The sequence below is a fragment of the Pieris napi genome, chromosome 15 (assembly GCF_905475465.1).
Source record: "Pieris napi chromosome 15, ilPieNapi1.2, whole genome shotgun sequence".
NCBI lineage: Eukaryota > Metazoa > Arthropoda > Insecta > Lepidoptera > Pieridae > Pieris > Pieris napi.
This window is the reverse complement of record NC_062248.1, coordinates 3089604-3103106: the sequence shown is the minus strand read 5'-3', so window position 1 is coordinate 3103106 and position 13503 is coordinate 3089604. Positions and strand designations below refer to the sequence as shown.

General features: G+C 31.7%; 1 protein-coding gene across 1 annotated transcript in view; it reads right to left on the bottom strand.

Annotated features, from left to right (window-relative positions):
- The window catches only part of LOC125056864 (ionotropic receptor 40a), a 28320-nt gene extending 21115 nt beyond the window's left edge, over positions 1–7205 (bottom strand). The window contains exons 1-3 of the mRNA XM_047660182.1: positions 7119–7205; positions 6562–6657; positions 5546–5679 (exon numbers count right to left, since the gene is read on the bottom strand). Of these exons, the coding sequence (XP_047516138.1) occupies positions 5546–5679; positions 6562–6657; positions 7119–7151 (263 nt within the window). The 5' untranslated portion in view covers positions 7152–7205. The remainder of the gene's footprint in view (positions 1–5545; positions 5680–6561; positions 6658–7118) is intronic.
- Positions 7206–13503: the final 6298 nt, after the last annotated feature.

Sequence of the window (13503 nt, the reverse complement as noted above, 5' to 3'; positions counted from 1 at the left end):
TCCAACCAACTTTCTCAAGAAGGGAAATGTTTTAAATGGACAGATAAAGAATTTCGTTCGTTTACTACCTTAAAGGATAAATTAATTGGCCGACCAATTTTAGCTATATACAATCCTAATTTTGAAACTGAGTTGCATACGGATGCAAGTTCTTTAGGCGTGGGTGGGATATTGATGCTATAGCGGCCGGAGTCGCGTGCTCTTAAGCCAATAGCTTACTTTAGCCAGTAAACCGCCCCGGAGGAGCGTCACTTGCACTCTTATGAACTCGAGACCCTTGCAATTGTATGTTCGTTAAAGAAATTTAGGGTATATTTGTTGGGGATTGAGTTCAAAACTGTAACAGACTGTAACGCTATTCGAACTACATTAACGAAACGCGACTTAATACCCTGAATAGCTAGGTGGTGGCTTTTAACAAGTGAATTCAATTTTAGTATAGAGTACCGGCCAGGCATCCGCATGGCTTAGGTATGTGGACGCACTGAGCCGTAACACGAAATTAACACCCGAGGTTATCGATAATTCTACAGTTACAGTCTATAGTATCGACACTGATAACTGGCTCTTGACTTTACAAATGTCAGATCCTGAGATATCCCGAATATATAAAACTCTTAAGCCCGAGTCTGATAGAGAAGCTAAAGATATTAGGAGAAACTATTTAGTTAAGAACAGTGAGTGTATAGGAGAGTTGATGATAAGATCTGTTTAGTAATTCCTCGCAGTGCTCGATGGCAAATGTGTAAATCTGACCACGACGACGCAGGTCATCTAGGAATATCAAAGACTACCGAGAAGATTCAATCTGTTTTCTGGTTTCCTAAGTTACGTAGATTTGTTAAAAAGTATGATAAGTCTTGCATTAAGTGTGCCTATAGGCACGCAAAAGGCATAAGGATAACGCGTCTCGACATATGAATGGTCAGTTGTATACGATAGGGAGGGTAAGCATTCCGGTCCACACTATTCACATTGACCACTTGGGTCTATTTGTCAAAAGCAAGAACGGCAATATTTACATTCTCACCATAGTGGACGGATTTACCAAGTATTTGTTTGTAAGAGCTGCTAAGGATACAAAGACTAAAAACAACTGTTAAGGTATTGCTAAATATTTTTATGACTTCGGTTTACCATCTCGAATTATATCAGATCGAGGTACCTCTTTCACTTCATCAGCTTTTAAATCTTTTTGCGATACTCATGGTATTAAACATGTTTTGAATGCTGTTGTGTGTCTCAGAGCCAACGGCCAAGCCGGAAGATATAATTAAACGATCTTAAGCTCACTTGTAAAGTTTTCTGACGGTGAGGACGAACGGAACTGCGACATGTGTGTGTAGGAAAAATTCAGTGAGGAATTAATAATGCAACTAACTCCACCACTCAAAATACAGCTACGGTAGCATTGTTTGGAACCAGATTGAAAGATAGCCCAAGTAATATGTTAGATATAAATAATGAGTCTAATCCAAACTGTACAGAAGTGAGGCAAGAAGTTCGTATAAATATCCGGTCTTACTAATAAAAAATCACTATACATGCGTTATAACAAGGTGATAGTAATTCAGTGAATAGAGCTTGCACAGGGCATAAACACCTCTTTGACCAATAATCGATGTGTATTGGTTGAATAACAAAACGACCCTTATTTATTGTAACCCTGGCAACCCGACGTGTTTGATCGACGTTTGATTTAATAATTCTGTTACAACTCATAATTCTAATCTAATAGACTCCAAAACCTCAGACAAAGAGGACTAGAATTTTACATACAAAAGCCGCGTTCTACAGTACAAAAGTTAGAAGAGGCATCTCAAATAGTGGAAAGTAGTAACGGATTGCACCGAGTTTGGTATGTTTAGACTTTCCTTGGAGGCGGTAAATCTTCAATCTAGACAGGATTCGCCGTGGATCAAAATAAATGTGTCCGAACATAATGATAATTTAGAAGCAGTAGCTAGCAGCAGTAGTACGTCTGATAGCCAAAGTAGCAAAAGTGACAATGAACTATCACAAAATCAATCTGAATCCAAATAATAGCCGAATGTAATGAATAATTGATTAAAACCAAATGTATAGATAGGTTACAATTAGTTCACATGAAACTAAAATATTTTGTTAGTGTACTTATTTGAATTTATAAAACCTTTCCATGATTATATACCGTGCGTCGGGAGATCGCACGTAGTCGGACGGCCGAATGTAATGAATTTGTGATTACTTATTATTATTTTACAAATTTATTATTCAAATCACGTTTATTTTTAATTAATGCCATTTTCATTAATTAATAACTTCAAAGTCCAGTCAGTTAAGATCTACAAATTAACAGGCTATTTGATAGTCTGTAGTAATTTGATAGTATTTTGAATCAATGGTGTTAGTGTCAGTTGCCATTGTCATTATTTTCATATTAAATGAATTAGTGTAAAACCGTTAATAAGAATGGTTAATTTCGAAATGACTATTCAATGGTCGATAATAATAATGACTCCATAGTCATTATTATTATTAAACGTTATTTATCATAATTTTAAATATTAAATCAATGACTATAAATATTAAAGTAATCTTTGACACTCGTTCCTATGACTGCCGTTCGACTCTGTGGTCGATTCGGGTTCGGTCGTGGAACGAGTACACGAAATGTCACGAAACTGGAATTACAAATGCTGGTTGCTTAAATACAGGAACTGGTTGGTGTGGCCCTCAGTTCGATTGAGCGGTCTAACCAAGCAGGAACCTTTGAACAGTAGACTAATGTCGACATTAAATGGCTGATGCCAACAAACCAACAATAAGAAGAAGTATTTAAACAATATCAATCGACTATTGGGAATTCTTAACATTATCAACTTTCTTTTTTTATCTTACTAGCTAGACCGGTGTCCCGAATAGCAGAATAAGTATTTAAAAAAAATAAAGAATCGACTGTTAGGCGGTACGATGTTCGCCAGGCCAGCTAGTAAGTAATATTTTGTTGACTTAATTTTCTATAATACTAATGAATAGCTTAATCGTAGGTCAAGTTCATTAACAGTCTTAGTGTTTAAAGAAAACACTTTTTTAACGGATTGAAGCTATGTATTATTATAAGCTTATAATTATTTTACATTATTTTAATTTTTTTCCCGACGTTTCGCGTGCCAGCGTGCGTGGTCACGGCGACTAAAGACAAAGGTGTTGAATGTCAAAAAGTATCACATCTGTAGAAAAAGTTATATTACCTGTATTTATTTCCCCGGAGTTGATATCGACTAAAATATGAAGGGTACATAGCTTCAATCCGTTTCAAAAAAAGTGTTTTCTTTAAATGTGTGAAAGTTATGTTAATAAAAGACAAAACTATAGTCTTAGTATTCTATAACGTTTGTTCGTATCTCCGACATAAAAAAAGCTTCTTGTTGAGCCATATGTAAAATTTCTAAGAAAATCTTCTAATCTCATACCGCTGTGAATATCTATCCAACCGGGTTGAGAGTCAGGGTCAAGGTTATACATAATAAATGCAGGTGTGCGTATAATGGAAGGCGATTCAAAGGATACACGTTATACGGTAGGCTGGGATGAATTCTATGAAGACTCATTTCCAATGAATTCATTTTCTATTCATAATATGCAACAGGCTCAAGTGGCTGGGACATGTGCAACGAACGGCAGAACCCCAAGGTCCTTACAACCCGGTGGCAAGAGAAAACCCGGCAGACAGAGGCGTTGGTGGGATGGAGTTGTCAAGGACCTCGAAACAATTGGTGATCGCAATTGGACGCGGGAAGCACTGCCTTGCTATTCTGTAACTCACTTTTCGAACTCACACAGCGGTTTTCACAGCGGCGGACGTGTTCCAATCAGTCGTTAAAACGTTAATTTTCGTAGTAAGATATGAGCCCTTTAGTTTTTCATACATTCATAAATTATAATATAACATTCTCGTTTCTGAGAATGTACAGTAAATCGACATCACTTAAACACATTATTGATTGTGTCACTTAGTTTTAAGAACCCATAAATAAAGTTATAGTTTTTGTTAGTCCAGAGTCGCAACCCCAATTTTATGTTAGTTATAAGATCTTGTTCTAAACCATTAAAGACAGACAGCTTCGAACTAAGTTTTCATTTATTTGGACATCCCTCCAACAACCGCCACCGAACTTAACTCGACTTGTGACACAAATAGGCGAACTAAATAATTAATAACAGCTAAAATTATAATAATAGTCGTTGATTTAATGGTAATCACATATTCATTATAATTTAGTGTATCGGCTGCGTTGATTTACGATGTGGTTTATACTATTGATTTATATGCCGTTTACTCGCTAGCGTTTAATTTGTTTCTCGTTTACTCTTATGGCAAAATAACATGTTAGAGAGGGAGGAGTATTTTGGGTTTGATAAGTCATTATTTATCTGGCTTTTATACTGAATATTAGGTATCGATGTTTATGGTCTATTGAATTTGCTTGGTCCGAAATTGGCACAAAATTTTCCTTTGAAAACTAAGAGTCGCTTAGGAATGTTGTTTATAGGTTGCTTTTGTTTTGTTTGTACTGTCTTTTTATTTGAGAAGCTAGATTTTTCGTAGGGATTGAAATCATAAAATAGTTGAGGTAGTCATTTAATTACAATTAGACTTATTTCGTATGATAAAAGGTGATAATGTTTTGCTATTTTAATTACTTTCTTAATACTTTTACACGTGAAGCAATAACTTTTGTCAAGAATTATTGTGACATTTATTATTTTGCAAGGAGAGAGCAGTGTCGGTCTAGTGGTTTCAGCGACTCTTCTTCAGTATGTCTGAGACACAAAAACTTGACGGTGTGTGTCAGCCTAAGAAGGTAATCAGCATCTAACATATACAGAAATCTGAGACGAGATCTTAGAAGTTGTAGCGCCACTGTTTTTTTTTTAAATAATATATATAATACTAGCTGACCCGGCAAACGTTTGTTTTGCCATGATGAATATTTCTAGGAAACATTTTTTTATCTAATAAAATATCTATCTACAATAATAAAAATAGGGGTTGATCGTAGAGGGTAGGTTAAAATTAAGGGTTATATATGTATTTTTGTATGCTGTATCATAAGAGAAATATATAAAAATATTTTGTGGTGGACATCCCTTATCACTTAGGGGTTTGAAAGATAGATAGTAGCCGAATCTCGGACTAACTGAATATGCATAAAAAAATCATAAAAATCAATCGAGCCGTTTCGGAGGAGTATGGGAACGAACATTGTGACACGAAAATTTTATATATTAGATAATATATATAATAAATAATATCGAAGTAGTATTATAAACGTGTTTGTGTTTCTACGTTTTTTAATGTATAGTACATTTGCTTTACAAAATCACTTTAATAGACGACATTTGTCAGTCATAGTAGGCTGACACCCACTTGCTACGAAACAATATTATTTAAGGAATCTTTTGTCAATAAAGGGTTGTTACACCCAATTATTACGTGTGTTTGCTACATCTTTCGTGGTTTTAATGGTCTGAAAGTAATAAAATACAAGAAAATACTTACACACGTTTCCTTCGAGTAACAACGACCACTCTCATGGCTTCTTCGATACTGTCGCAAAACTTTGTACTAACTGCCCCGTGTTCCCAGTAGAAAATATATAGCATCGAACGGTGGATGAAATTTATATCTGTTAACTGGCAACAAACTTTTATCTTAGAACTTTACAATATAAAAAAGGTGTACCTCGATTTATAGTAATTGCAGTTTTACACGGAACTTTTATTTTAAGAACTTTTTCAGTTAAACATTGTATGATTTTAACTATGCGAGTTTAAGACGCTCTATATCTACAGTATATGTAACAAGCTATATTTTCTAAAATACATGACAATTATGGTAAATATAAAAGTTACAAAAAATTAAACATTATAAAAAAAAATTACATTACCAATTTTAGATTTTACTATAAATTAGCGGATCATATAGGCACTTAACAATTCTTTTTTTTAATTGATCAGCCCACCGAATATATTAAGCCCTATAAGGATAAGTAGTGTTTATTACGTAATATGTTATATTTGCGAAGAATTCGAATGAGAAATGCCTGAACTCCTAGGTTGGTTTTTGCAGACGGCATTTGGAAAAAGGAAATGAGAGATATATATTTCGAATATAAAATAATAAAAATAAATATATCTGCATTCATTTGTTCGAGTATTAAATTCAATTTGGTTTGTATTAACGATACTCAATTTACCAATTATTATTTAATTTTAGCCTTTCGCCGTAAATTCTTTTTACGAATTTAGTCATGGCTAATAAATGTTATTAGTTATTTATTTATTTAATTATAAGTAATCTTACAGCTAACATACATAATATTATTTAAAAAACACTTAGACAGTACAGAAAGCCAAAACAGATTACATAGATAAACAATATTATATAGGTACGAAAAATAAAACAAATAAAACAAAATAAAAGTTATATTTAACGTATGAAAATGATTGTATTTAACTCTGACATATTATATATTTTAATACTAATTTCTCGCCTATAAAATAAACAGTAAATACCTCAGAAATAATATTTTCGCATTCGTAAGCCTCACAAAGTATGAAACTTGTTCGTTCTTCAGATGTGTCAAGACCTTTTCTTTGATGTTCATAATACTGTAAAAATATAGTATTATTTTTTTGACACATTAATTTGAAAGCTTCGAAAACTATTATAAATGTAGTACATTTCAGCTGACCCGACAAACGTTGTTTTGCCATGTATATTATTTCTAAGAAACATTGTTTTAGTTCAATAAAAATAAATATCTGCTATAATAAAAATTAGGGGTTGATTGTAGAGGGGTGAAAATTAAGGGTTGTGTGTATATTTGTAAGTTGTATCATAAACAAATTAAAAAAAAAAATTGTTCAAAAATTTAAAAAAAATATTGGGATGGACACCCCTTATCACTTAAGGGTTTGAAAGATATATAGTAGCCGATTCTCAGACTAACAGAATATGCATAAAAAATTTCATAAGAATCGGTCGAGCCGTTTTGGAAGAGTATGGGAACGAACATTGTGACACGATCATAATTTTAATTATATAGAGATATATTTAAGATTATTCTTACGGTGCTTTTGCTGTTATTTGCTCTGAAGTCCATATAAACAACTCCAATATTGTTATTACTTAACGCATATATTAGATTATCTACAACATCTGTACTGAAAAAAAAAAATATATGCACGGTTAGTTGGCATCGTACTGCTTTTTACCATGTAAAAACTTCTTGGCCAGTGGACCTTTCCTCTGCGCACACTGTAAACAGTCCAACGATGAAGGAAAACGAGCGAGATCTGGGTGAGAAAACTAGTCTTACACCCAAAAAGTCGACGACAACGGAAATAAAAAAATATATACAGAAATTTCAGGCCCAAAACCACTGATTGCGGCACAGTTTTTTAAAACAAAAAATTGTAAAAATCAAATACGTTTTTAGATAAGACTCGACTCTGAATGTCCCTTTGTCTACGATTTATGGCTTACGTAACGATCTTATCGTATCATGTCACAAACCCGTTATAAGTCATGTTTTTATTAAAAAAAAATGTTTTGTAATAATTAACACGATATTAAAATAATTATGAAGAAAAGTTTCACTCCGCCGGCTCTGCGACCTAAAACGTCTCAAAAATTAAAATTAAAAAAGCTATTTCTAAAAAAAAAGTTCTATTAAATATAATATTCCTATTAAATAATCAAAACTAATAAAGTTACCAAAAGAAAGAGAAATTCTAATAAAAAAACAAAAATATGTTAATAATAATGATTAAATTTGATTCTAGAAAGAAAACGAATGTGATTCATTATACAAAACATATTCGACGAAATTGTAGTTTAAATTTTTTTTGAAAATAATTCGTAGTACAATATTTAAGAACTAAGAGAGGAACTTTACAGTTAATTAAAATAACATATCTAAAATATTCTGTTAGTTTAACATCCCACGTATAATATACGTTAATAGTAATGGTTGAAAAATGTAAATCCTATTTTATTATTCAATAACATAAGTTTGTTATCCGCTTTGTAAAAATTCGTTTGATTTTTAGTTCACTAACTGGATTACACAATGAACTGAAATAAACTTTTAAACGTTAAAAGGTACAGGATTACATTCACAAAATTTGTAATTCAACTTTCGTTTGTTTGCATTCTTAATATAATCTATTAACAAACACCAAAGAGTATATATATACTCAATTAATACTTGTCTAAAGGTCGGCAGACTACAGAAACAAATATTTTCTGTAATGAACACTAAACTCTATTCATAGAGGAATACGATAATTTTAGTACCATTAGTAATATAATTAACAATCACAAATATAATACATTTCAAAGCAAACTAAGTCTCATGAAATGAACATGAACAGAAAAATAAGAAACAAATCTAGCTGTTCTGTGCAAAAAAAACAATAATGGCGCCAAACCTCCACACGTCACCACGCATATTCTGCCACAGACAATTAAAAGATGGCATATTGCGCACCGACGCGTTCTATAATTTAAAAATAATAATTATTGATGAAACTTGTTTGGTGACACTTAGTACCGTAATGAAATTAATATAATTTTGTACATTATTTCCTTATAGAAAAATACAATTTATAAATTATTGTTTTTATTTAAAAAAATTGCGATAGAGAAGATGAAATATATTTTTTTATTATTAAATTTAAAACTGAGCGAGTTTTTTAAATTTATTTATACGATTGACATTGACATGACATTGTTCTATATGTGTTTTGAACGTTAAGTGTATAAAAATTAAATACAGAGTTAGTAAAATATATTTTAGTATTTTATCATTCACGTTCTCCTACTATAAATTAATACAGTTTAATATTGTCTTCTGTAAATATTTATTCGTAAATATCCCACCAAAACTATTCATCAACTAAACTTAATATATTTCCAAAATTATTTTCTGTGCTGATAAATAAACATTGAATATAATATCTTTTTGACGTTATTTAAATGGTCATTTAAATTCATTACATTGAAATGTAACTCTTTAGATGTTACCACCTTTATAAAAAAGGCAAAATGTATACAACAATGGTAAAACGAATTTACGATACTTCTTAATTTGGTCGTGTAAATTATATGTATTTTTATACTACAAGTCTAATTTCTTTATAAATGCGATTGTAATAATATTTACGTATATAGAGCATTTCATATAACTAAAAGAGTGTCATATGAACCTTATATTATATTGCCGTGAATTTTAAATTTGCAATATTTTGCTGGTTTTATAGTTTTGTCCGAATCACGTGAGCGAGAGTTTAAAACCAGTTTTAAATGTGCAATTATACAATTATTACTATTTATTAAATATATTATAACACTAACATTTTGTACACTTGCAAGGTTACTAGCTCAAAAGAAATTTTAACCCCCATTAAAACCGAAATCAGTCTAATTGCCCTCTTTTCACTAAAGTCTATTATTATACAATTTCATCTCTTTCGAGACGAATTTCGCATTTATTGTTGTTTATTTGTTGAGGTCGAGAACCAGAATAACCTTGACAATTGGTTCTGTTTTATTCTTAATTTAAAAGACGTTCGTCTAGCGTTGCTCTCGTGATAAATAAAATGGCGGTAAATATAGTTAATTTCATACCAGGTATAACCCCAATGCATTACCTGATATTGGTTGAATTCCCTCTAACAATAGTTATGGCTCTGGTCGGTAATCCGGCAGCTAAATCCACTATAGCTCGAGAGAAGTCTTTGGGGAGCATCTCACCGACTCTAAATTCGTTTCCGATGGAGAAACATTGAACTGTAGTTAGACACAAGTATAAAATACATTTCCGTGATATCATGTTCAGAGTTAAGTAATAAATGCCGATTAATGTTGCCCAATACAGTGATATAAAGATTAAAAAAATATAGATATGCCTTAGTCAGACTGGACCTGACTTAATGATTTCTTTTTGTTTATATTTTTTAAACTCCTTAAATATTAGTTTAAAAAATATGAAATAAAAACGGGCCAATAATTAAAATGTTGGTAATACCATAAACAACAGACAGTTTTTTACGCACCGACATACAGTCAAGTCAGTAAGGAAACACTAAAGGAAGATCACAGATAAAAACACAAATTTTAATGGCATCAAAACTCGAGTTTTTTTAAATTATCTGTATCGTAAAATTAAACATTTTACTTTAACAATAGAACCTCAATCATACCAAAATCTAGTTTCAAGAGCTGTCAAACCATTATCTCTGTATGAAGTTTGACATATTTCACAGCGTTCAAGACGAGACTTGAGAAACGACTTATTAGAATATGGACATAAGTAATATTTAATATGAAGAAATATGTTGTTGTCAATTATTTTGAGATGAGATATTTTTCATATTTGAAAATGGCAAATATCTTAATTGAAAACTTAGAACAAAAAAACTTATATGACAGGTTCTCCACTAGCGTGATGTTATTTCGTAGTATTATATAGAAATTCAACAAATAGCCGCTAACAACGTAAAACAGAATTTGATAACAAACGATTCACACTTGCATTTATAATATAATTAGACTTAGGTTTAGCAACGTGCCTATATGTTACAATAGCGAAAAACATAACATAAATCTAATTTTAAGACACAGATCATACGAATTACTTAAAACCTTCTTGGTCTAAGAAAAAAAGATTCGTAATTCGAATAATCTTTGACAGAATATGACGTTTCTTAACATGGATTGGCAGTTGACGTTAAGTGGCTACTTTTCATCGAAATACCCGCCATGACCGATGGCTTAAAAGCTTTACCATGTTATATACTCCTGCAAAAGGGTTAAGTGACGTATACATCTTGTTATTATTATTAGCATTAACTTAAACCTTTTAAGTAATACATGTTTAATGCTGGAGTTCGGGAGGTTGGCAGTTTTGTATTCGATCGAGATGGAAGATAGAATTGTCCTAATCAGAATTAGAAGTTGTAATTTGGTATACATAGATTTTATAAGCTGCAACGCACTCGCGAGGCATTGAGAGGGTCCATGAGCAGCGTCCACGTTAACATTAAGACTTAACAGGTCCTGCCCGTTGGCTCACTGTTCTGTAAAAAAAAGTTATTACACGAATAATAAATCTCTATATATAAAATTCTCGTGTCACAATGTTCGTTCCCATACTCCTCCGAAACGACTCAACCGATTCTTATGAAATTTTTTATGCATATTTATTAAGCCTGAGAATCGGCTACTATCTATCTTTCAAACCCCTAAGTGATTAGGGGTTTGTGTATTTTTGTATGTTGTATCATACAAAAATACACGCAACCCTTAATTTTCACCTATCTACGATCAACCCCTATTTTTATTATAGCAGATAGTTATTTTAATGAACTAAAACAATGTTTCTTAGAAATAATAAACATGGCAAAATAAAGTTTGTCGGGTCAGCTAGTTTTAATATAAATTTATGTTGACTTTAGTGTTTTCTTATTAGAGAAAGAACATCAAAAAGTATTTTGACATATTTTGTAAGAATACTTACAAACGTCAAAAAAATGACATCCAAAAGGACTTTTGACAAGTGGTGTTAATGCTTTATACCACTCATTTATATAGACTTCGCCTCAGATATGTGCATATGTTTATTAGAAATAGACATAAAAATCTCCATATGTGAAAATGCAATACCCACTTAACCATTTATAAATTGTGGTTAATAACTTAATTTACTCTCAATTGTTATGTAAATCAACAAAACCTACTCGAAATGTACGGTGTGAAATACCCCTAAAGCACTACAGGGTTCTCCTAGTGAGTGCTGTCAGCGGCCGTCGGCGTAAATAATTTACTGCTCGATGTGAACTATCGTATTTAATAATGCCGGAATGTCGGACGCGCAATTATGTATAACTCTTGAAGGGTCATTAGGTATGCGTGTGAGTTTTGACACGTACCGACACCGATACGATTTGTCTATAAAAATAAAGCGCCATCTAGTTTTCATCAATGTAAATTGTAGGCTTAAATCTGTCTGTGGAAATAGATACAGATTTGTAATAGATGCAGAAAACGCTTACAAAATATTAAAAGATTTTTAAACTAAAACTGTGTTATATTTTCCGATCACCGATGTTTTTGTTTCTTTTTTAAATAAACACAGTTTTAGTTTGATTTTTTTTAATTTAATTTAAGAGAGTTCATTTTGTCTTCAAACATTATTGTTACGAATGTACCACCGACACATAAATTGCTTATTTTTATAAAATATAACTTTACAAACAAAAAGGGTAAAATTATAATTCATCATAACATCTGAACAGATTTGGTATTTTCTTCTGTCTACCCTAAAAATTACAATTATCGGGAACCGATATCGTAACATAAAAGAGCTCCCTTTAGACAGCTATGCGTTTCACTTGTAATTCGAATTAGAATCTAAATTCGAGCAATTGTAGTTATCTAGTTCTGGAGTGTCAAAAACAATATAAATAAAATTCCGTTCCCATCTTTTGTGGAACCCAACGGTCTCAAAATACGCACGCATTTTTTGACGGAAAATGCAAAAATAAAATCCTTGCTTACACGTTTTAAATAATATTACGGAATCATTTCAATCTGGAAACATGTCCATGTCCATGTTTGTGTTTGTTGACCGTAGTTTTGTTGTTTTTTTTTTTGTTTTAATGGCTTTTATTTGTGCCAACTGGGCACAAGGTACTTCGCCAGTGTCGTGTAGATGGAGAAGGCACGAAGGAGATTAATCGGTGAAAATAATAATTTAAAAAAGTTGAAATTCGATTGTTAGTTTTAAGACAGCATAGATAACACAAATATGAGTAATAACATTATTAAATACCTACTATTTCCTATTTACGAATAATTTATATATATATTTATATATTACACTTTAATTTTATTGCTTTCTATATATTTACATAAAAATCTACAATATGGACTAAACACAAACATTTGTTTTGTTTATTTGGAGTTCAAAATATTTGACACATATTTGTAGTTGCCATTTGTCATAGACTGTCAGTTGTCACATTGACAAATAACAAACACATAATATGCTATATATCTACGCGTTTATTAAACTTAGCACATTTTCTTCCGCATTTGCCATCTGTCATAAGCTGCCAGTTTACACAATGACAAATGGCAAACGCACAGGCACTTACAGGGCCACATACTTTTCTTGGCCGTTAGAGCGTCGCAGTCATAGATGACAGTAAATAAAAATTAACTATTATAAGGGGAATAATTTAAAGTCATGCAGGCTGAGTTAATAGTTTATTGAAATGTCTTAATAAAACATGTATATAATAAATAAATAATACAGTAGAACTGTAAATAAATGTGACACCAACTTAGGAACAACTGATATGATAAGTATAGCCTAGCAATCAGAACCGTTTGATAATTAAATATTTTCCATTATAATTAATAATGCAAAGAATAAGAATAAATACATA